Consider the following 26,791-nt stretch of genomic DNA (forward strand, 5'->3'; position numbering starts at 1 on the left):
TTTCTTAAATGCGCACTTCGACCAATCAGTGTCACGTTCTGTAAAGTTGTCAATTTGTACTTCTATGTCTCGTTGTTGTTTACGTCTCCGTCTGTCTGTGAACTGTGCGGCGCAGCTTGCTAAGCTCGGTTGCTATGGCTGTTAGCGCAGCTCAGTATATACACAGAAGTAAAACTAACTAATGATCTAGTCAAACACTAGTGATCCAGTCACTCGTCTCTTTCAACCTCCTTTGTTAAAGCAACATATTGTAAGAACTTTTTATCTCGTCTCAGTTGTTTTCTTATAAGATCGTGAACTTCCAAACAAGTATGCCGTATGCTAACGAGCTAAATTGTTAGCGTCAGGTAATTTATAAAGTGTTATGTGTGCGTGTACAAGGAGGTGGATTAACTATTGATTGGGTGATATCGCGACGCGCCGGCGGCTCCTCTCTGAGGTCGCTCAGTTTCGTCGGAAACCGATGCAAGTCCCGCGAAACTGAGCGTTATAAGTGATATTTTTCTCCGATCATGTCGGTACCAAAGCGTGGAAATAAACGAAAGGGAAATATCGCATCGTTTTCCTTCTCTAAACCCCCGGACCTCCCCTACGGTAGTTTTGGCTGCCTGTGCAAGCAGGTGAAATAAAAAAATATCGCATAAATATCGATTTAAAGTCAAGACACCAGTATCGAATATCGCACTTATTTCCAATATCGTTCAGCCCTAGTTATAACTGTTGCTATTACAGCACCAATTTTTTTTTTTTTTATATGGTCATTTTTGATATTTTTTGATTATTGTGTTTAACTAAAAATATTTTTAAAAAAAAACGAAAAAAAAATTACGTACTTGATTGCATCATCTACCTCAATGTGGCTGTTGACATTAAAGCTTTAGTGTTTTTTCAAATCATTAAAATTATAATTTTGGACTTAACGTAGGTAAAGTACGTATTACATCAGAAAGCTCTTGCTTGCATGCAGCAAATATTTAATTTATTTTTATTTGAATTATTTGCAGTTTTACATCATATCATGTCATTACATTAAATGACCACCAGGGTGCAGCATTGATCTTTAAAAAAAGTTGTTTTGAAAATACGTTTTTGATATTGAGAATGTAAATATGGACAATATAATACTAACATTAAAACACGTTTATTTTTAATAAAAGCGAATAACATTTGAGATTAATAAACACATAAACCATAAATAAATAATTTACCTCATAAATCGTTGTTAATAATATGTTAATATAATCCAGGGTCCAAATATAAACAAATATTATCAGAATTTACTTCAATATATGAAGTATTTAGTTTTTTTTTTGTTTGTAAAGCTCAATATTCTTGTCCCCCTGTGTGTGTGTCGCTGAGACAAATTGTGTTGAGAGGATATAAAGTATTTATTAGTAAAACACACAAGAGAGCGAGAAAAGTGACACACAGTTGTGTAACAGTTTAAATCCAAGTCGAGCTTCGTTACGCCACAGATTTGCTGATCTGGTGTCAGTCGTCGGAGTGAATCTGCATCAACTACGACGTCCACGATCCAGACTCACTGGAACCTCTGGTGTGTTTTTATACTTAAACAAAAGCTAAAATATTAGCAGGAATCACAGGGTGTGTGTCTGTGTGTGTGTTTGTGTTGCTGATGTGGCAGCTGTTACATCAGCACTGATATTAAATGGCAGACGCCTGAAGCCTGACCGTAAAATACACACACAGACACATGTACACACATGCGCACACATGCACACACATGTACACACAGACACGCACACGTACACACAGACACAGACACATACACACAAAGATACACACAGACACACACAAAGGCAAACACAGACACACACACACACACACACAGAAACACAGAAACACACAAAGACATGCACAGACCCACACACAGACAGACACACACACGGGCACACACAAACACTCACACACACAGAAACACAGAAACACACAAAGACATGCACAGACCCACACACACACACAAACACACACGCATAGACACAGACACAAGCACAGACACACAAACACAAACACACACTCGATGAGTCTCCACTCGTCCATCTTCGTCCAAACACACTCGATGTCACCAAACTTGAACCGCCCACACCGCACACACACACACACTCGCACAAACATACATTTTGTGTATTTCACGTCAACAGGTGTGATGTCAGCTGGCACACAGCATGGTGCCTCATGTTGCCACGGCAACAGCCAGGCGCCTAGCGACCATCAGTTGCTCTTTCTTTCGCTTCTTTTTCCTTCGTTCTTCTAATTTCTCGGTCACGTCTCGTGCTTTAATCTCCTCCATGTTTCCTGGTCTCTCGCCCACGAGTCTCCGAACTCAAGATCTTCTCGGTCTCGTGCTCCGTGGTCAACAGGAAGAGACGTGACCAGGAAGTGTTTACCAACAATAACAAGGTGTTGAGCGTCTGGGACTTGTTTTGTTTCTTCACGTGTTTGTGCTTCTGGACGACTGGTGTGAAAACATCTGCTGAGGCTTCAATGTGGATCCATGAGAATAAATACTTCATGTTGCTGTGACGTTTGACATTGATGGTCTTCATCGTCATCATCTTCATCATTATCTTCATCATCGTCTTCATAATTATCTCTATCTTCATCATCGTCTTCATCGTCTTCATCTTCTTCATCATCGTCTTCATCTTCATCTCTATCTTCATCATCATCATCGTCATCATCGTCTTCATCTTCATCTCTATCTTCATCATCATCATCATCATCATCATCATCATCATCATCATCATCATCATCATCTTCTTCATCATCGTCTTCAAAATTATCTCTATCTTCTTCATCGTCTTCATCTTCATCTCTATCTTCATCATCGTCATCATCTTCTTCATCATCGTCTTCATCTTCATCTCTATCTTCATCATCATCGTCATCATCTTCATCATCGTCTTCATCTTCATCTCTATCTTCATCATCATCATCTTCATCTTCATCATCTCTATCTTCATCTTCATCATCTCTATCTTCATCATTATCTCTATCTTTGTCTTCAGCTTCATCATCGTCTTCATCATTATCTCTATCTTCATCATTATCCCTATCTTCATCATTATCTCTATCTTCATCAACATCATCGTCTTCATCACCATCGTCTTCATCATCTTCATCTTCATTATTTTCATCTTTGTCTTCAGCTTCATCATCGTCTTCATCATCATCTCTATATTCATCTGCATCATCTTCATCATCGTCTTCATTGTCTTCATCTTCATCATCACCATCTTCATCGTCTTCATCATCATCTCTATATTCGTCATCGTCGCCATCATCATCATCCTCACCATCTTCATCATCTTCATCTTCATCATCATCTTCATTGTTTCATCTTCATCACCATATTCATCTTCATCATTATCTTCATCTTCATCATCTTCTTCATCTTTATCTTCATCATCATTTGCATCTTCATCATCGTCTTCGTCTTCATCATCTTCTTCTTTATCTTCATTTGCATCTTCATCATCTTCGTCTTCATCATTGTCTTTATCTTCATCATGTTCATCTTCATCATTATCTTCATCTTCATCATCTTCATCATTTTCTTCATCTTCATCAACATCATCTCCATCATTGTCTTCATCTTCATCATCTTCATTTTCATCATTGTCTTCATCTTCATCATCTTCATCATTGTCTTCATCTTCATCTTGATCATTATCTTCGTCTTCATCTTTGTCTTCAGCTTCATCATTGTCTTCATCATCATCTTCATCACCGTCTTCATCTCCATCATCAGAAAAGTATAGATTTATATTTATTTATTATATTCATACCAGGTCATTGAAAACACTTCTAATAAAGAGTATTTTTAATGTTTTCAATGTATTTTTCTCATTAAATGTGGAGCAAATACCATAAAAAACCAGATGAGTGAACCTCTGCTTCAGCCGAACAATGACTCAATACCAGATTCAAAGCATATTTTCTACAAGAACGACAATAAAACATTTAGAGAGTTTTTTCCTTTTTTCTTCATGGAATAAATCATAAAAATCGCTGCTGTCGTCACTTTAACGCACTGTTGCGACGATCAGTCTTTTCAAATATTCCGTCTCGCCTGCTGTCTCTCTCTCTCCGAGTGTTTGAGTGACAGGTTGCTGCGGGGGTGTTCAGACGTCTTCACAATCAGCATCCAGCCATGTTCACAACAATACTACACACTCTTGTGCGTTTCAACTTTTGCTCGCATACGTCGAGTAAACAAGAAGTCGAGCCAAAGGTGTAGAGTTTGTATTAGCAAGACTCAGACGATACGTATCATGATACAACGATACGATATGTTGTGATACTGTGGGAACAAAGATATATTTGTAGTATTGTGGAGTACTTGAATCTGGCATCATGACTATTGATGAAGTAGTTGATTTTGTTTGTTTGTTTCAAACCAAAATATGTCCAAACATCAGCTTTAAAAACTGCCGACTGCTGAGTCGACTGTATCCTCTCGTCCTCAGTCATGTCCGGGATCTCGCAGGATTTCAATGTTCCATTATCTGCCGAATATGTAATGGCTGCTGCCATCTAGCGGCCGGAAGTTCAACTGCAACACAAAAATGAACATGCGTTGCATATTTGCATGTTAAATGTAAACAAAATTATTTTTTTCATTTTACACACTTTATTGCAATATATTTTATAATATTGATTATAAAAATACAATATGATTTGAAAGCAACACACCAAAACTTAGAAAATTAGAATAATTTTCTTGATACAGTTTTGTTGAATATTTATACAGTATCTTGTAAAAAACTGTAATATTATCATGTTTTTAGTGTTATTGCTGCCAATATTTAAAATGCTGAGACATGTACTGAACTATATTGATCAAATACATGTATTGTTTGCAACAAACTTCTTCGGAAAATCAAAGTAATTACAGTGATACATTTATTAAGATCAGTCATTGCCGGGATCACGCAGGATCATTCCTCCTTATGTATTGACTGCTGCCATCTAGTGGCTGGAACTGCTACACAAAAATGAACAAATGCAAGTAATATTTGCGTGGTAATTGTAAAAATTATTTATTTCATTTTATACACACTATATTGAAATATGAACAATAAAATATCGATGATAAATTTACAATTTGATTTAGAAGCAATAAACAAAAGTATCGTGAAAAAACTGTCCAATGACTGCTGCCATCTAGTGGCCAGAAGTTTAATTGCAACACAAAAATAAACAAACACTGTGAATATTTGCATGTTTACTGCAATGAAGTCATTTTGATTTAAACACTTTATTGAACAGTTAACAATTGAAGAACAATGTTAAAAAACATGACTTGATTTTTATTTATTTTTCAACATTTTCTAAATGTGTAAGTCTGCATATTTTGTGTGTGTGTGTGTGTGTGTGTGTGTGTGTGTGTGTGTGTGTGTGTGTGTGTGTGTGTGTGTGTGTGTGTGTGTGTGTGTGTGTGTGTGTGTGTGTGTGTGTGTGTGTGTGTGTGTGTGTGTGTGTGTGTGTGTGTGTGTGTGTGTGTGTGTGTGTGTGTGTGTGTGTGTGTGTGTGTGTGTGTGTGTGTGTGTGTGTGTGTGTGTGTGTGTGTGTGTGTGTGTGTGTGTGTGTGTGTGTGTGTGTGTGTGTGTGTGTGTGTGTGTGGTGTCATCAGTTGTGTGGGGGCAGGGGTCCCGCGATCACGTCGGCGTGGAGAATGACGACTGTCTGCTGGGTCGTCGTTAATTGATTTTGTCATCACGGCGAGCCAAGACGGCACCGTTACGAGCCTTAATGGCTCCTGGAAAGCAGTGAGATCATGTTAGACGTTCAGACACGAGCGGCTCTTCTGGGGCCACGGTTGCTTCATCCGAGGTCTCGTGGAGAGAGTTCTGCAGGATGCTAGTGTGGGTGGAGAGACGGAGCAACGTGAGGTATTTTGAGCAGAGACTTCCTGCAGGTCTGGGAGAGGATTCCACGATCAATATTCTGAGGAAACAAATATTTTACACAATAATTTGCCTGAAGACAGAAACAAACGTATCTAAAAAAAACAACATTTTATTTTAGTTCTAATACATCCTGCAGGGCTGTTGACGTACAAAAAGTTAATTAAAGTTATAAGTACAAACAAGTGCTGGTGTAAGAAAATATTGATACACTTGTGTATCAGGGTCAAGGTGACCCGAATGCCTGAAAACAAATGTGTTTGTGGTATCCCTTGTGTTGTTTCTGGTTCATGGTGAATGACCTCCGTGGCTTCCATTAATACATATGCAGTGGTGGAGGTTGTTCACCTTGACCCAGAGACAACACAAGGGATACCAAGAACTCATTTGTTTTCAGGCCTTCAGGTCACCTTGACCCAGAGACAACACAAGGTAAACCTCAAACACATTTGTTTTCAGGCCTTCAGGTCACCCTGACCCAGAGACAACACAAGGTATACCACAAACACATTTGTCTTCAGGCCCTCGGGTCCCTTTGACCCAGAGACAACACAAGGGATACCACAAACATATTTTTTCCCTTTGGTTCATCTTGACCCTGGGTTAATACTATAGGGTTAAATAAAGCAACTTTTTTTTTTGACAAAAATATCGATATTCATCACCTTTGTTTAATTATATTTTTATTTAATTCATATTCTATTCAATTGTGTATGAACTAAAATAAAAATATTACTTCATTTACAATTAAAATACAAATATTTACAGTGTTTGTTCATTTTTGTGTTCAAATTGGAACCTCAGGACGCTAGGTGGCAGCAGTCATGAAAAACCTAAAGCTAAAGTAACGACTAAATCCTATGAGATTCTGTCGATGACTGAGGACGAGAGGATACAGTGACTCCAGCAACTTTTAAAGCTGATGTTTGGACATATTTTGGTTTCATAACAAAAGAAAGCAGTTACGACTTCGTCAAGAGTCATGTGGTCTGTAAATACTGCAACACCAGAGTCAAGTACTCGACAATACTACAAATATATACTAGTTACTATCGTTCACCCTATATCACAGAAGATAAGTTTAAATGTTTCATATTGAACAAGTTGGCAGCAGTCTTTACGTCCTGCGTAGCTGAAGGAAATATGAAATCCTGTTGCGAGCCATGCGATTGCAGTTCCACCGTTCTGCCACTAGGGGGAGTCATTAAGAATCAGTTCAATCTTTCTGCTGTAAGTTAGTAGGAAAAAGGTCATGGCTCTTCCGTGGCACAGTAGAAAGATATTGTATGTGCATTTGTTTTACACATTTTTACAAACTATAGAATAAAATAATTGCCAAATACAGGGACTCAAACATAAGAGCATCATAAAATAAATCAGAGTTTCTTTCTTTTATACACAATCTCCCCTTGTAGCAAAGATTTACAGTTTTCACCTCAGGTTGCCAGTTTTTACAGCAAAACACCAGCATTATAAAAATCTGTTTTCATCTAACTTCAAGTCAACTCCATCACAAACTTTCCTGTTCCCCCATATTTACTCTACAGTGTGACAGGTTTTTTCTCCGCGGACGCTTCCGTCTTCCCGCCTGGCGGCAGCCATCAGTCTGCAGCAGCAGCCCTGTTTTCACTCACGGTTGCCAGAGTCATCACTTCTCTGAATCAGCTGGGAGATGTTTTTAAGAGCGATGCTGCGTTCAGGGTCGCCCCGGTAGAGTTTAGAAAAATGCAACAAGGCGGAGGATGAAGGCAGGTCGATGATATCGGGCAGGAGAGGGCAGATGCTGTCGGCTAGTAAGTTATCGAGCAGGAATTACAGTCCTGCATAAATCTGCGTTTATTCAACCTCTACCTTCACCAGAGTCTTGACAGATCCCCGGTTTGACTGGACGTAGTGGTCTTATAGGAGGGTTTTAATGAAATGGGACCAGACTGGGATGTGCATCAGCACCTCCAAATCTCACTGTATAAGTTTTGTTTGTATAATCACAATATTTTTTATAATATAACTGTTTTCATTTGTTTTGAAACCAAAATATGTCTATACCTCACCTTTAGCTGCTGGAGTCAATTGTATCCTCTCGTCCTCAGCCATTGCAGGGATCTCACAGGATTTTTATTGTTATTTTAGCGCTGAGGACGTAATGACGGCGGTAAGAAGTTTAATTGAAACACAAAAATGATCAAACGTGAATATTTGCATGTTATTTGTAAATAAAAAAGAAAATCGATTAATTTTTTTTTGCACAAACTTTATTGAAGTATAAACAATAAAAACCTATGAAAACAAATGTAATATAATTGAAAACAAAAACAAAATGTGTCCAAACATCAGCTTTAAAAGCTGCTGGAGTCGACTGTATCCTCTCGTCCCCAGTCACTCTCGCAGGATTTCATTGTTCCTTTAGCTGCAAGGATGTAATGTCTGCTGCCATCTAGAGGCTGGAAGTTTAACAGCAAAACAAGAACAAATGGGTGAATATTTGCATGTTAATTGTACAGTTTAAAAAATGTTTATTTTATATACACTTTATTATAATATACACCTCAAAATAACTTTAATAAAAGTTAAATATTAATTGAAAGCCAAAGAAAATAATAATAAATAGATCAAAAAATTGATACAGTGCGATTAAATACCCGCTACTGTATCATGAACGAACATATCACAATATTTAAGTGCATCAATATTTTCCCTCGTTATTCTACTTGTTGACGGTGCAGACGTCGGGACTCAAAAGGCAAACGATAATGCTTTGGTCGTTAAAATCTTCAGTTTTCCATCTCAACTCAATGTTGCTCTGAGACGACCATGTTTTGTTATCCAAACAGGAAACCGAAAAAAGAGCAGCCTTTGCCGATGAGCGCCGCAAGGTTTCGCAAATGATCACAAAACTTTATTTTTTTATATATATATATATATATAAATATATATATATATATATTTACAAAAAATGTATTATTTAACTATGAATGGACCTGGTCCTGGTCCAAATGGCTCGACTATCCCTGAATGCTCCGCTGCCCTCCACACTCATCTATGTCCAATTATAATTCTCCAAACAAGTTTTTAACATCACATTTTCTCTTCTCTCCGTCAAATCAATAAAGTTGTTCTTCACACTCACAGTATCAATGAGTCGATGCTACAACCTGGAGCTCGGCCAAAGTTTTATTAATGTAACTTTTCACTTTTATGTTCTGGGATTGTTATATCAGAGGAGACTTTTCTACTCCTTCGCTGTAAAATCAATGGTTATTAAACACCGAAGGGGCCGAAACCCCCCGTCCCCCCCCCGTCCCCCCCTTTATTCATTTCTCTCTTTTAATGCCTGCGTTTCAACCTCGTTTCAAGTTCTCACCACCTTTAATTTCACCTTTTCCGGTCCGTACACAGAGTTTTTAGATGAGATTCTCTGAATATTCCATCACTGCCACGAGTGCATTCTTATCTTCTTTTACCTTTTTAACCCAAACTTTCCTCCCGGAGCTCCTCCGGTAGCCCCTCGTCCTCCTCGTCTCTCAACCTTCAATACCCAAAACTCTCCTTTTGCCAGCGCTCTTCCTCCGCATCCGTTCAATCCCTCTCTCTTCACATCTCCTGCTGCCAGCAATCCATCACCACCTCCTCCACCTCCTCCTCTCCACCGGGTATAATGTGGAGTGTGTGTGTGTGTGGGGGGGGGGGGGGGGGGGCGGTTCGAGCATCACTCTTCCGGACCTCCGTTCCATCTGAGCTCGGTGGTGCTGAGTTATTACCCTCTAATCATCACGGTCCAGAACCAATTCACAGCTCATGCATCTTCCATACTTTACAGATGCATTTTCACTTCTGGACTTGAGCAACATTTGATTGTTTTCTTTTGCTTTAAACTTTGGAAACTCATCTGGATCCTCTTAAGAGAGAATTATTCATCTAAGCTATTGTTTATGTGCCGGAGGGTTGTCCCAAAAGTTGAGATAAGGGACAGATATTATAGATGTCAACATTATAGTAAAACTTGTTTTGAGTGAATAACGATAAACACATAGATACAGAAAATTGAGATATATTGAGCCTCTTGAAAATATTTATTAAAAACAAACAAGAACAACGATAGAAAACAAGCAATTATTGTTAGATTTTGTAGGGTTGTGAGAAAATTTACCTAGATGTTATTTATTAATTCTATATATTTTTTAGGCTTTCAAATGTGTTTGGTTTTATTTAAATTCAATACAATTTAAAATTTACAATCAATATGCAATAATTATCGTCGGTTCATTTTGGTGTTGCAATTAAACTCCCAGCCGCTAGATGGCAGCAGTCGTTGCGTTCTCCACTGATAAAGGAAAAAAGTAAATCCTGCGAGTCGCGGTGTAGGTACAATTTCGGTCCCCCCTACAATTTTCGGTCCCCCCACTTCCTGCATATGCAAACGTCTCTTTAAAATATTTTTATGGGTTAAAGAAACGTCAACAGAACGTTTACATGATCATCACTTAGGAAGTGGGGGGGACCGAAATTGTAGGGGGACCGAAATTGTACCTACACCAGCAATGGTAGCAAACTGAGAGCGAGAGGATACAGTCGACTACAGCAGCGGATGCTTTGGTTCTATTAATTCAATCTAAAGCGAGTGGAATGAACCAAAGATATCGCTGAAACTCAGTGTCGCGAAATATTTTGTATCGTACGATCTTCACAAGATTATCCCCATACCTGTACACTTTTAAGACCACCAAAAAAACTGATACTTTTGTTCATGGTAATCTACTACTGACAAAAGTTATGGTAGTTTTAATCTCATGTATATTGCACTGTTGTCCTGAAAGATGAATCTCAAATAGCTTTAAGGCACCGAGTGGAATGTTTGGATGGTAGGTATGTCTATCAAACTACCATTTATTCTGCCCCCCTGGAGGGCTCTTTCAGTATTACTGTAGACGGTTGTTCTAGACTAAGTTTATGTATCGAAATCAAACCTAAAATAACATTCATTGTTTAGGCTAATTGGGGTGTCGTCGGGTCTCCTCGTCCCTGTTAAAGAACAATAAGAAGAAGCTTGTTAAGCTAGCTGGAGGCGTGGCTAAAGTTGGTTTGGCCTTTACATTTATATTGTGATTTACATCCACCTTTCTTATTGTCCATCTTGTTCTATTCTGACTTAACATATTTGCACAATACTTCTATCAAACTGACTTTAGTGGTTGAACCTCAAAAAAGCAGCAATTGCACAACCTGTTAAGAAAAGGCATGAGTCAAAAGACCAGAGTGTATTTCTCCTTTGATGGTGCTTTCACAAAAACAGTCTGGGACAAAATAATGGTTTTAATTACGAAACAGGGGACAGTCATGGTAAATGGTGTTGACTTACGACACGTTTCATTTGCTCGCACAGATCTATGGACACTGATTAGCGACGCCGCCGCGCTAATGGCCACATTACAAAAGCTTTATTACTCATAGTCCGTCCGATTTCCATTAGAAAGGTCTGTCAGAATATGTTGCCGTCAGCTACACAAACACAAATGACTCTAATTCATTAGGAGCCCAATAAAGTCGGATCATTACGCTGAACAAAAATATCTTGTGTTATTTCTCAGCTCAAATATCCGAGACATAATCCATCCAGAACACAGGTGCTGGATTATTGCACGGGTGTGTCTTAGGCTGCCCACGATGAATGATAAAAGAGCACTTCCATTGATATCAAAGTCAAAATCATTTTGAGTTTCCCACGGTGGAAGATGACGAATGGATACAGGAAGTTACTTGGAATGAAACTTCTCTTCTTTTAAGGTTCCCCGAAGATACAATCAGTTGTTTAGAGATGCAAACTGTTGCAATAGTACATAGTCCTGTATGATCTTTGAGGTACAGATGCTGGATCGGGAGGTCCAGGGTTGGTTGGATGTACAGCGTAGTACTGTCTCAAATCAAACTCTGCTGCTACACACTTACAGGAAATGACTCGACAGCTTCTTCTTCACTATTTTTTAACGATGATTGCAACCAGTCGTTGGAACACTATCAAAGACACTTGACAGTGTTTTTCTTCAATTGAAACAAGTTATTAAGTTGTGTTTCATTTTGTTATTACTGTTGCTGTGTTGTTTTGGTTGTAAAATTTGTGTTTTCTCGAGACATTTACATCAGTATCTGCTCCGAAGATGCGTCGTCAGTGACGTAGCTTCAGTTTAGCTTCAGTTTAGCTTTAGTTTAGCTTCATCTACGTCACTAAGATGGAGGACGTTGAGGGTGGAAAGTGTCCATCGATCCACACTCAATTTTCTGGCCATTTGAGTGCTCATTGTGCACTACATTTTTGCACACTGCGCATTGAGACGCTCTTCTCAAAATATAAAGTGTAAGTGCAGAACTGCCAGATTTGTGATTTGTGACCGGTGGTCAGAAAAAACAAACTTTCACCTTGACCCAGAGATAATACAAAGGATACCTCAAACACATTTGTTTTGTGTCAATCAATTGTTAAGGGGGAAAAAAACTACGTCGGAGATTCTTGTAGTACTCCCTCAAATCTTCCGAAATCTTGAAGCAAACCCAGGCATCTGTACAATAACCATCTAATCTCCATCTTGATACTCCACACGTAGTCGAAGCGCTCGCTAGATCGGATTGAAAACGTTTTTTTGACTCATTTGTCAATCACTTTATACAGATAAGCTCATGTTCGGGGGTTTCCTACTCTTACATCTCTCTTTTAGTCATTTTTACCCCCCCCATGTATCTGATCTGCATCAAAGGAAGGAACATTAGGGAGAAGGAATGCTTGACAAACTGTTCCACCATAAATTGGCTTTTATTTCCCCATCATTTCTCGCTCACTCCATTCCTCAGCCACCTCATCTCATCGCCGCTGCGCCGTGGAAGGGATTTTTGCATTCTCTCCCGTCACTTCTTCCCTGCTCTCCACGCTCCTCTACTCTATTGCTCTTTCATTTGTTCAGCTGCCAGGCTTGTGCCGAGCAACATCAATCATAAACTAATAATGTTACGTAGTGAAAAAGAGAGAAAAAAAATGTTTCTTCCCCTGCTTATTTCACATTATAGGGGCAGAGAAGCAGTTAAAGATGAAGGATGGGTTGAGCAACGGCGTCTATAAGAGAATTCCATTTAGGAATTGTGTGTTTGTTTGTGTTTTAACTGTGTTTTTTGTTTTTTTTGGTCCTTCAGGGTCGGGCTACCCTTATGTTCTGGAAGCCCCAGCCCGCGACTTTGTATCTGGTAAAAAAAACAAAAAAACAACACAATTTAAAAACAAATTACTCAACTGCTGATGCTAATGCAGCTTTTTTTTTATTTTTTATTCATTATTAATCTTTAACACGTCTGCATTAACCGCTTCTCTTCAATAATCCAGAGCTCCTAAAACTATTTTATGTTGCTTCAACATGTCATGGTTCTTGAGAGTATTATTTGATAATTGTTTAAGTTACTAAGTAGATGCTAGCTCTGTAGCAAGCGACACAGAAGCTCACGACGAAGAGATAAGAAGTCGCCGTAACAAAAGTTTTCGACAAAGTGGGCGTCGTTTTTTTTTTGCTTATAAGATAGAGGAACATGAAAGTGTTTGTACAGCTGAAGATAGAAGTCATTTCATAGCTCGACAATGCTACGTACAAAGCTAAGCTAACAAAAAAAGGCATGAATCCACAAAATCAAGAGCTGGAAAAAGTTTAAAAAGATAATTTTTTGTTATTTATAATGTTTTTATTATTGTTTTGTGTGCAAAATGATAGAATGTTGTCAATTAAGAGTATTATAATTTGTGTTATTGTTGTTTTTGTTATTCATATTATACAAAAACATTAAGCTTATAGATTCTAACCTATATTTTGAAAAAAAATATTTTTTGCTTGCATCTATATTTGTCTGTTCTAATAATACTTGATACATTTTGTGATGCTGCACTCAAAACATTTTGCTTTTTGTGTGTGTCAAAATTCAGATTGTGTGTGTGTGTCCGCCCGAGTGTGTTCGTGTGTAGGTGTGTGTGTGTGTGTGTGTGTGTGTGTCTCTGAGATAGTAGAGATGAATGGTCTTGATTAGGAAGTGCAAGCTGTAGACAAGCGAGATGAACAATCTCTCTCTTCTTGCCAATGCTTAAGAACAGACAAATGTCCCGTCGCACTACACACTAACACACTCTCAAACACACACACAAACACACACACACACACACAACCAAAATGATGATAATGTACCTCTTTCATCAACTGTAGCGAGGAGAAGATTGCGGCGTTCCCCGACACCTTACATAAGTCGTGGTTCCGGCAGCAACAGAAAAAAAGGGGGAGCGTGTGTGTGTGTGTGTGTGTGTGTGTGTGTGTGAATATTGTGTTTGTGTGCGTCGGTGGATGTGTGTTGTCATCGTAAAGGATTGCCATGTTCAATGGAAAATGTCCTGGGATTGGATTGCGGGGGCTCGTGCGGTGGCACCCAAAGTGTAAATGAGGGTTGCAGAGCGGAAGTTGCTGACTCGGCAGTGGGTGCGGATGGGACGGGGGTTGTGTGTATGTGTGTGTGTGTGTGTGTGTGTGTGTGTGTGTGTAGGGGGGGGGGAGTGGAATAAATGAAAGGAACGGAAATGGAAGGATGGTTTGAAGGAGAGAGGGAGGTGGGAAGTCAGAGGTGGAGGAGAAGGAGGGCAATAACCGCAGAGAGGAGGCAATGGAAGAGAAGAAATGGGAGGGCAAAGGTTTGAGGAGGGATGGAATGAAAGGATGCTGGTGCAGTGAGAGGGAAAGAGGGGAGCGAGGCAGGCTTGCAGGTCCCTTGGCTTTTCTCCTCTCCCGGCTTTCATCCAGGAAATGAAACGGCTTAACGCTCCCCTGTGATATCGGGGTAAACACATCCAAATGCATCCGTAATCACGTACATAAATACAAATTAATGTTCTTTTTAATGCTCCTTTAATACATTCACATCAATCCAAGAAGTACTTTTTCAACATTCCGTCTTTTTTATGCATCGATACAAACAAAGTTTCCACGTTTGTTTGTCGAAGGTAAAATCCTCCTTAACGATGGATGATTATACGTTTGTTAATTACGGCGCCGTATTGATTCTCGTTCGATGCGTCTTCTCACACGAAGCACAGCGACGTCTTCATTAGCGGCTTCTTAACAAATCATCTTAATGTGGCGACGTAGCATGTAGCTCGTTTAATAACGTGTTTGGTGATAAATGTTTTTAATTCCACTTTTCTTCCCACGCGTTAATCTACGAGAGAAATGCAAGAGAATGCAACGACTATTATACACGTCATCAATTATTTCCCTGGAACCCTCTGGTGGAACACTTGACTCTATTATTATATATCTATAACATGCTTTATTATCCAGATTATTATGGATGTTTTTAGCCCTCAAAACTTGCTCTAAATCTGTCAAACTCAACTGCTAACTTATTTTAAGTGGACCCCAAGAGCTTTATAACAACAAGTTAGCTTAAAACGAAAAACTATTCGCTCGTATTGTGATACACATCGATATCTTTAACCCTTTTAAAGAGAACTAAATAAATTAAATGAAAGATTTTTAGTGAACCAAAAAGATGCTTCAATCTCGAGTAAATTAGATGTGAAATCACTTTATTTCTGCATTGTATGAAAATGTATAACATTAAATTGCGTTGTTTTTATTCCTGATACTGTATTGATAGTCAATAGAAGTTTATCAATATTTAAAGAAAAAACGTTTTCCTTTTTATGTACCTTTTGAAATAAAATTTTATTCTAATTCAAGTTATTTTATGGTTTATATTTCAGTAGTTTGTATCATTGGATGTTTTATTTTACAATAAACACTCAAATTTTAGTTGCGTTTATTCTTTTGTGTGCTGCAATTAAACCTCCGACCACTAGTTGGCAACATTCGTCATTTACTCCGTGACAAAGTAACAACAAAACTTGCGAAGAAAAATAAATAGAAGGGAGTCCAGCAGCTTTTAAAAATTATGTTTTTTTGGACTCATTTTGTCTTTAAAACAAAGTATAAAATTGACTTAAACACTGACAGATACTGGATATTAAATGTTGCTACAGGTTGTTAATGCACTTCATTGTTAACATAAGTTTACATTTGTTCATATTTTTGGAAGCACTTTCCTACAAACACTTTCACATTTGATAGAGAAAGTATTTGCTCACATCTTTGTTGTAAAAGCCAGGGAAAGAGCCAGAATATATTGTGATACGTATCGTATCGCCAGATTTCTGCCAACACACAAACCTACTGTATGGTCTCTTTTGAGCAGGGTCAGTTATTGAAATTAAAATGAAAAATTGTCTGTGACCCAAAACATTTTCTCGTTGGACTTTTTGGCTGATGGGTTTGACAACCCTTCTCTAACTGAAAAGCATAAAAAATATGAAGTTGATAATTAAAGTTATAAAGATACGAAAGTAAATTTCCAAAAATCCCTAATACGTAAGATTGAAAATCTCGTTTTTGGCTCCCCCTGGTGTAAATGCAAAGTTGTGGTTCTTTGGTCAAAATGTTACAAGTTTACAAACTTATTAAAGAGATATTAAGTAAAGTAATAGAAGGGTTATATGTATTGTAAATGCATAAGTTGCTGCCATCAGATGACCAAAAGACAAAAAAGAAACCCTTGGAATATATTATCAAAAAATAGGAAATAAAGGAAAATTCAGGAATAAAAGATCTAGTTATGATGACAGAAAAAATGACACATAATTAATTTGTAATAACTATGATAAACAAAAAATTAACATATGTACGCAACTTGAGATAAAAAATAAAAAAAAACCTTTAATATTTAAAAGAAGAAAAAAAAAGTTTTGGATACACTTGATACATGTATCAATGCAGTTGAATAAATGTGTATAATCGAAGCAGAGAAGGAGAAAATGAAAGTTTTAAGTTCATGTAACAGATTCATTGATTGGACTAATAAGAAAAGTGCACTGTAGTCATTTTATTACATAAAACTTTTCACTTCTTTCAACCCTTAATCAGCGTCTTTTCTCAAAGCGTTGACCAAGACATGAGTAGACGAGCAAAGAGCCTCTTGGACAGTGTTTTTCTTTTTGATCATCTAAAATAACGAAGCGATGGAGCAGAAATACAGACGGAAGAATGAAACGAAGCGACCTCGATCTCGTCGTTCAAGTTCACATCCCGGAGCTCATTACCGCCCTTGTATTCCGAGGGTGGCGTCCCCCGCCTCGAAAACAGAGCCCACTTACTTAAGTCCACTTGATGATGTCGGACGTTTCCTCCCAGAACTGCCTTTAATTGCAGCAAAAGTATCGCCATGGAGTGTTTTTTGGGGGCGCAGAAGTGTTCCCAAAAGAGATGTTAAATATACATCACACACCCGCGGATGCCATTACAGAGGTAATGCAGTTTTCAACTTTGGGCCCAGTGTTTGTGTGTGTGTGTGTGTGTGTAGACATACACACCCTTGCACCTCATTAAGCAGACATTGTTCTGCAGCCATAAGACGGGGTGTCTCCGCCGCCGTAACGTGATGAGCGAACTGAGCGATGGAGTCCCGGCGCTTCGCCTTCTCGTCTGAGACCCGACGCCGGCGCCATTTCACCCACATTTACATAAACATCACCTCCGCCGACATCTCATTAGCATAGGGAAAACATCAACGTGAAGGCGGGGAGCGGAGGAGTGGATTAATGAATGGAACAGTTAGCGGGGCGAAGGCGGAGGAGCGAGGACCAGAGGATATATTTACGCAGACTTGTTGGTTTTTATTTCTTAGAAAAACTCTTCTTATTTTACTCACGAGTGACATCTGGGGCCCTCGCCACCATTGAAGCACTTCTTTATTACCTCTGCCAAGGAGGGCGGGAGATGGAACACATTCGTCTCCCTCGTTCTGTTTGTTGGCAAAATAAGGCAAAAAAATGACAAACAGATATTGAAAAATTCAGAAAATGTCGATAATGGGACCGAGAATGGATCCATTGTGGTCTGAAAGGATTTCACTTATCATGCAGAGCTCATTTGACTCTTAATTATATTTTTTTAAATGCTAAAAAAAGGTGTTTAATTAAAATAAATAAATAAATGTAGTGACAATAATAACACTTGTTAAAAATGATGGGTGTGAATGAGTTGCTCTTAGGAGTGTGTATTAAAAAGAATCTGACAATATAATACATATCAGGATAGAGGGACACTTTATACAGTATATTTAGATGTATCGTGATACTGTAGTTAAATATATTCATAGTATTGTCGAGTACTTGACTCTGGAGTTGCAGAATTTACAAACAACATGACTCATGACGCAAGTTGTAACCGCTTTGAAAACCAAAATATGTCCAAACATCAGCTTTAAAGGCTGCAGGAGTCCACTGTATCCTCTCGTCCTCAGTCATTGCATTACTTATGTTACTTTAAATGCGCAGGACATAATGACATCTAGCGCCCGGAAGTTTAATTGCAACACAAAAATGAACAAACGCATGTTAATCCTAAATCATAATAAAAAAGAAAAATCAAATGATTTTATTTTGTACACACTTTATTGATATGTAAATTATAAAATAACTAAACTGGTTAAAATTCATTTATATATTTTTCAAAAAATCGATACCTTGGGGTTAAATATTGATAGTATTGTGACAAAAAAAAGAAGATATATTTAAGTATATCAATATTTTCTTACACCTTTAGCGCTGACTAAGACTGTAGTCGTGTTTATGTAATATAATAATACTTTAAATTAAACGTATATTTCAACATTAATCAGCAACAGATGACGAGTTCAGTGCAAATGGCCGGAAGTCGACGTGCAAAGCGTCGCCACGACAACCCGAATCCGCCACCAGTGAGCTCGTACATGTGGACGCGACACGTGTCGCTGCCGAGCGAGAGAAATAAAAGGGTACGGGTGGGAAATAAACAGAAGGGATGGAGGGGTGAGGACGTGAGGAAGAGGAGGAGGAGGAGGAGGAGGAGTGTGAGGCGGAAGATAAGGCGTGAGAGGAAGAGTCGGTGGTTGAATGTGATTAGCGGGAGAAGACGGGAGATGAAGTGAGGGATGATGGGATCAGGGAGGAAAAAGTGTTAGAAGTTAGAAGTTGGAGCGAGAGCACCGATGATTGCTCGAGTTAAACCTGAGGCCCGGTGGGTCCAGATCCCACCCATCGACCCGTCACATTCTGAAGACTCTTAACTCCCTGATTTAACGACTATTTCAACTCGTTTAAATTAACATTAATTATTCAACATGAAAAATTGGATATTACCTCTCAACAACCCTCTCAGTAACGGTGACCTAAACAGCTCCCTTAATGCTTTGCCGCCCAGCCAAGAAATGATAGCTGACTTATTAGAGCCGTGTGTAGAAAGGCATCATGGGAGTTCACTGGTTTGTTGGCATCATAAATAAGGTGGTCTTTATTACTGCCTCTTGTTATTACTTTATCTTGATACGCAGTACCATTTATAAAAAAAAAAAAAAATGAATTGAATTTGTGAAAAGGCGAGATTGATTTTTTTAATGTTTATATGTCCATAATCAAGATAAAATTTAATTTAAAATTGGGTCGTGAACTCAATATATGTTAAATGTACGTCTTATTGGCCTTAAATAATACAAAATCTGACTGAAAACACGTCTCTTCTTAGAAGAAAACTAGTTGTCGACTAAGGTACGAGTATATTATATAAGTATTATATATAGTATAAGTGTACAGTACATTTTGTTAGGCCACTGACACAGATTGTGGTTCATATTTTGGTTGTTGTGCGTTTGTGTTTGACATCTTTGATCTTAATTATGACAGAAAAATGCTCAAGAAAAGAATGATAACATTTTTTTCAATTTTGTTTACTACACACTTGCCTAAAGTAAAGAAAATCGACTTTGAAACCTTGGATTTAGTGGATGTGTAGTGATGAAATATTCAACCCGAAACTTACTTCCATCACGTCTGCTGTCAATAACACCTGAAAGATTGATCCAAAGGGGGCGCTGTAGAGTGAAAGAAAGACTGTGTGAAGCTGTTGAACACTTTCCTGTTACATAGGACCCAAAAATATGTTGTATTCAATATATTTTACGCTACAAAAATACCTCAGTTTCATTTAACTCAGAAATGATAACACAAAAGTGTGTGTGTCCAGTTTTGTGAGTCTCCAGCTGTGTTGAGTTATGCAACCCCCCGTGGAGAGAGGAAATGAGCTGAAGTTTCCTCCAGAATAATTTTAGTTTTCACTGATTTGAGCCGATTAGTTTGTATTTTTGTTGACCTCGCATTGACCCCTGACCAGGGTTAAACACAGCGATCACTTCCTGTTGCTCAGGTGAGTAGAGGCGACTTGTGTGACTCACGTTGTGTGTCGCTGCTGTGTATTTATTAAAAGACTGTTTTCTTAACCTTTGAATTAACAGTTTTTTAATGTCGTGACACTTTTCGCTTCATTCCCCGATGTAACACAAACATGTCGGTAACACTTTTTTCTTTGTAGGTTTGTCCCTCATAAATCGACTTAACTTGTGCGACGATGACAACAACTGATTATTACACACAATATATAGTATCTTTTGTCTAATGTAGAAAATTATTTATTTTTTTAATCAGTTGAAATTATCATTAAATGATCACCAGATGGTTTTATGTCGAAATAAAAGTAGATTATGGTCATGTTGATATCTACGAAGATGGCAGTCTTTAGGATAAGATAAGAAATGAAATATACATAGTTAATTTAATCAGAATATTATGTTTAAATGTATGTTCTTTAAGAGGTTTATGTGCTGTAATCTTTAAATCTGATGATAAATGAATCGTGAAACCATTTTATATTACAAAAAATTAATGCTGTGCCATAAAAAATATATATATATATATGTGTGTGTGTATATATATATATATATATATATATATATATATGTATATATGTATGTATGTATGTATGTATATATATATGTATATATGTATATATGTATGTATATATATGTATGTATATATGTATGTATATATATATGTATATATGTATATATGTATGTATATATATGTATGTATATATGTATGTATATATATGTATGTATATATGTATATATATATATATATGTATGTATATATGTATGTATATATATGTATATATGTATATATATATATATGTATATATATATATATACATATGTATATGTATATATATGTATATATGTTCTACAGTCTTATGGATTAAATTATGATGAATGTATTACATAAAATTGTTATTATTATATAAATATTATTCAAGAATGATCATCGTTAAGAAAAAAGTTATTTGGAATCATTGGCTACTAAACAAACAATAGAGTAAGAAAATGAATTGATAAAATAAAATGTTTAAAAGCTAAACTAAACAAAACTCATGAACTCGTCTCACAAGTTAAAAAACAGTCGCAGTTTTATTTTGACCAAACCCTGACTGTGTTGTTTCTCTCCGTTCAGTCTGTACCGTTCGCTGTCAGAAGTTCCTGATCTCTCGTGTCGGCGAGGACTGGATCTTCCTCATCCTGCTGGGACTCGTCATGGCTCTGGTCAGCTGGGTGGTGGACTTCTGCATCGCCATCTGCCTGCAAGGTAAGACGTCCAGGGAGGGAGGAGAGACTCTGGGGAGGACGAGAGAAACATCCATTACAGTTAAATACTTATTCATACTTTTTTTTTATTTTTTATTAAATCATATATTTGATGGATGTAAAATTCACAAACATATAAGATGAAAAAAAGTTTTACAATCATTGATAAACCCAAGGTCACTATTGTAACCGCAGTTCTACGAATGCATTCAACGCCCTGTTTGAGCAATCGATACAGGTTACCTAACCACGCCTAAGGCTTGATAGCGATTGCCACTAGAGGGCAGAGCATGCATGAAGTGGATCAACTTAAGGGCCAGCAAATGAGAATACTCTTGAAAAAAAAAAGGTTTATGTTTCGTTCCCTTATTGGGTTTGTTTAGAAAAACAACTCACTTATTTCTGAAGATATTTCAATCAACTTTTTTAGAGATTGTACAAGAAACCGAATTTAATTTGAATTTTGGTGACGTTCTGTAATTTAATCTGTATTTTAGACATTTTTTTAAACTACCATTTTCTTTTATGGCTTCTAACTGCTGCTACTCGCATGTCTGTTTATATACTATTTATATAATACAAAATGCAAAAAAATGGAAGATTTTTTCTTCTGTTCAATTGAGATCCTTGGCAGACGTATGCACTGTCTCTGTGCTTAGAATCAAACAAATGTTGTTGTTTTTTTACCAGTGAAAGAACATATGAGAGAGAACTTTATATATTTCAGCTAACTTAAGTAATTTAAACAAAAGACATATTGAAGTTTAAGTTTTTCAATGTTCATATTGTTTTAATAAAGTTAAATTACATGACTATTCACCTGCCAACTCCACTTGATTATGACATATGAGTTTCACTTCTTTATTCTGGTCCAAACTCAAGGCTAGTTTTAAAATTTGATTAAAATTAATTATTTTCTTTTAATTACTAGAACACATTTAATTTCAAGAAGCTTTTCTTGTCTGTACGAGGAGTGGTTCTTTACGGACTCTTGTTTTATCTCACCTGTCGTTGTGTGTTCACAGCACAGAAGTGGATGTACGGGGGTCTGGACAGTAACGTCTTCCTGCAGTATCTGGCCTGGGTCACTTACCCCGTCGTCCTCATCACCTTCTCCGCCGGCTTCACCCAGATCCTGGCCCCGCAAGCTGTCGGTACGACCCCCCCCCCCCCCCAAACCTTATGAGTAGACATGTCTCGCTCCGGAGGTCATTTCATATCTTCATCTGGAATATTATTCTCGGGGACTCTCTCTGCTCGTCACGACGTCCCCCAAACACACTGTTCCTAAACGCTTGTTGCTGCAGCGAGCCTCGACAGTGACACTCTGTAATTGTCGCAGTCGTCTCCGCAGACTCGCTCCCCGGAGACTCGTCTGCTTCACTGTCAGGCGCCAGAGTGTGATAGAACTATAAACCGCGGCACAATCTCGTCCCCGAGGTGCCGCGTCCTGCCGCACGCCGACCTGTCGGAAATAATTTCGGCAGGTTTTCGACCCCTTCGCTGTCACTCCCGGTAACAAAGCGGGAATAGACGAGAGCGCTCCTGAGAGTCGGAGGAGTCGTCGTGAGTCACACCTCCGGTTTCCTTCCTGTTCCTTCCTTACAGTTTCTGCCCTCAAGATGTTGATTCTCTTTTGTCCTTGTAGTGTCCACTCTTGACTCGGAGTCCCACCTCAGAGACACTTTGACATATTTTCAACCTCGACTCTTGTCTCTTACTTAAGAAAATCATATCAGAAGTATTCAATTATGACCAGAAACAATACTTGCAAAGGTAATTGTTCGGTTAGGAAACACTTTTACTTAAACAAATAACAGAAATCAGATGTGGTTTAAAGTCAGACGTTTTACTTGCAAGTGAGAAGAACACAGAGTTTACATGTCTGTCTGAAGCACAGAGCTGTTGCGTCACCGTTTTTGTCACAGTTTTACAAGTCAAAAATGAACTCAAATGTTTCAACCAAACACAAACTTGAATGAGTTATTATCCTCAAGGTGGTATTCACTCGTTCAGAGACCCTTACCTGGCAGGAAGACATCTCTGCTCCCCAACATTCCTTCCAACAGTGATAAAAAGTACATCAGCGACACTTTAGCTCTCTTACTTAAGAAAATCATATCAGAAGTATTCAATTATGACCAGAAACAATACTTGCAAAGGTAATTGTCCGGTTAGGAAACACTTTTACTTAAACAAAGAACAGAAATCAGATCTGGTTAAAGTCAGACATTTTACTTGCAAGTGAGAAGAACACAGAGTTTACATGTCTGTCTGAAGCACAGAGCTGCAAAGTCAAAAATGAACTCAAAACGTTTCAACCAAACACAAACTTGAATGAGTTATTATCCTCAAGGTGGTATTCACTCGTTCAAAGATCCTGGCAGGAAGACATCTCTGCTCCCCAACATTCCTTTCCAACACAGTGATAAAAAGTGCATCAGCGACACTTTAGATCAGGACTTTCCCATTAGTAAAAAATAATGATGAAAAAATACATTTCATTCCGAGTTGGCCAAAGCTTTAAGAATTAAAATTCTCCTTGAATCTGTGTTGAGTAAACATTTTTCTTAGTTTTTGTAACCCTTAAGATCGGTGAAATGACCATCATAAATATACATAATAAGTATATTGTATTGCAAACTGACGTGTTAATATACCTCTTCTCTATACTTCAAATATTATTTGGTTCATTCACATAGTCGGCAAAAGCTTATTAGATGTCAAGAAAACTATCTCAATGCTCATTTTGTTAATAAAATGCAACAGAAGGTCCTGTTTTTCACCCCTGTGGACAATCACGTTAATATTAAGGCACCTGTCATTCTCTGGTGATTCTAGCTAAGGTGGTCGGGAAAAGACAGGACATAAATTGTAATTGTTTATTACATTTCAGAAACTTCTAAGGATTAAGTTGTTCAAAATATAAAAATTTGAGGAAACCATTAACCGACTTTGATGACTTAAAGTCTCTCACAATGGCGAGTCCAAGGTTTTTGGCGCCTGCTGAGACACTGCTTGGCTGCTTCCCCACATCTTTCTTTCCTCATAAATAACCTACTAGTAACACAGAAACACGCATCCATTAAAAAATGTGTTAAATGAACCATTTCATGGTTGATTTTAAATGCATATCCTCTGCTACATAAAAAAAAGAAAGAAAATATTTGACACAAGTCTTATGTGACTTTCCAGGTTCGGGTATTCCGGAAATGAAGACCATCCTGCGAGGAGTTGTGCTGAAGGAATACCTCACCTTTAAGACCTTCGTAGCCAAAGTCATCGGTCTCACCTGCGCCCTGGGCAGTGGCATGCCCTTGGGCAAGGAGGTGAGGAACACAGCACTGGGTGGTTCAATGCCACGTGTTTTCATGTCAAGTTTATAGAGTTTGAAGGAATCCTAGATACCTTTTGACAATCTGGTCAACTAGAAGTTAATTCAAAGAGTCAAAATACATACAAATAAGTTATATTTTAATTTGAATGTACTATCCAAAAGACAAAAAAAAAGTCGCCTAGTCATTTTGTGCGTCCAGATGTAATATTTAGGATGCAGAGGGAAAGGATGATTATACTATGTTTATCTTTGAAACCTTTTTTCTTTTGTATTTTTTCTTGGTGTTATTCCCTTTTCTATATGCTCTTAACATGTGCACTTTTTCATCTCTTTGCTCTTTTTAATTGCATGTTGTTGTTGTTTTTATGAAACTATTGTCTGCTCTGCACTTGAAACCCAATTTCCAGGGATTAATCAAGTGTATATAATCTAATCTAATCTAAATACACATACAAATACAAATACAAATACATTGAAGTTCATGTTGTATAAATTGACCAAAGATTATAGTGGTGTTCGAGATAAGGAACGGGAAGACACTTCAAAACTAGAAAGCTCAATTTAGGATAAAGGAGATTTGATAGAAAGCAGATGGATATTTGTTATTCAATAATCGTATTTTCTAAATTAATGAATTACATTTTTTTTACAAATGTAATTCTACAGTTTTTGACAATGAAGAATCGAAACAAATTCAACTTCTGTTTACACTTTCTTCCTTAAAGATGGTTCAGTAAACATGGTGTTTGGTTTGTGACTTTGATAATATTTGTGTCCCTTTTGTGATTAAGATGAATTAAGATTAAGACTAAGATGAATAGATCTGAAAGTAAGAACCAGAATTATTAAATTGATCCTGAAAGAAACTGGCAGCCAATGCAGAGTTTTAAGGATCGGAGAAATGTGAGTTCTTCTACTAGAGCGGGTCAGAATTCTCGAGTTTTCTATTAACTGCAGGCGAGACAGATCCTTCTTTTTTAGACATGAAAATAAACTGTTACACTAGTCTAAACGAGACAAGAAGATTTATACTTGATAATTATCAGAATAAGAGATTATCAGTAATGTCGTATTACTCTTATTTGCGGATGTCAAGTTGAAGCTGGAGGTCACGGATGTTATTGCGATATTGCATCTGCTTCTGTAATCAATACCCACACACACACACACACACAAGCACACACACACGCACACAGACACACAACTCTCGGGTTACAATACATCAGCGTTCCAGAACTACTTCATTCACATTCCTCTCTGCACCATGCCTGCAGCGTGAATAACAAATGAATCATAAATGGCTCACAGCGGGCGGATCTGCTCTGGTTCTGGTCCAGAAGTCTGAGTGGAGAGAAGAAGAAAAACAAGTCTTGAAAGAAAAGGAGGAGATGGCTTTAACAGGAGACGTTTCAATCCTAGCGGGAAGGTTGGGGAAGCGTCGAGGGATGTTGGTTTTATGATGGTATGTAGATTAGTGTTAGTCGACAACATCTCTGAGGCGTCGCCCCCGACGACCCTCTCGCCCGGAGACTCGCACTTTAACTTCCTGTCGGCTTTTTTATCCGAGTGAACTCACTGACAGTTTGGATTCAGGGAAAAGTTTTTCCTTGGAAAAAAAAAAAAAAATTCTGCATCACTTTTCGGTTGCTAACTTTTAATCCTGTTAGTTCTGCTTCAAACTTCATCTCCTGAATTTTAATATCGACTGGAGAGATCCGTGTTGTTGGTGTGTTTCCAAGAAGTCTCGCACTGAAGCAGGTTCTTCAACTCTGTTTGCCTCCAAGGATTTTCCCCCCGGAAAAAAAAAGTTGCTGATGTGCATCGACCACATTAATTCTCAAACCATGCTTTACTGCAAACGTATTGAAACACATTTGAGATTCATTACTTTATAACAGAAGAAACCAACGATCACCAAAATAAAACGACTTTTTAATACATTTTGTTTAGCACAACT

General features: G+C 37.8%; 1 protein-coding gene across 3 annotated transcripts in view; it reads left to right on the forward strand.

The window, feature by feature from the left end:
* LOC148075002 (chloride channel protein 2-like) overlaps positions 1–26,791 on the forward strand; it is a 146,149-nt gene that overhangs the window by 42,930 nt on the left and 76,428 nt on the right. For 2 of the 3 annotated variants that reach the window (XM_087795300.1, XM_087795301.1), the window contains exons 3-5: positions 21,367–21,498; positions 22,523–22,651; positions 24,693–24,826. In XM_087795300.1, coding sequence (XP_087651426.1) covers positions 21,367–21,498; positions 22,523–22,651; positions 24,693–24,826 — 395 coding nt within the window. Of the gene's footprint in view, positions 1–13,106; positions 13,158–21,366; positions 21,499–22,522; positions 22,652–24,692; positions 24,827–26,791 lie in introns of all 3 variants that reach the window. The other variant, XM_087795299.1, reaches the window with a different exon arrangement.

Source organism: Callionymus lyra, chromosome 7 (assembly GCF_982586985.1).
Source record: "Callionymus lyra chromosome 7, fCalLyr1.hap1.1, whole genome shotgun sequence".
In the NCBI taxonomy this organism is placed as follows: domain Eukaryota; kingdom Metazoa; phylum Chordata; class Actinopteri; order Syngnathiformes; family Callionymidae; genus Callionymus; species Callionymus lyra.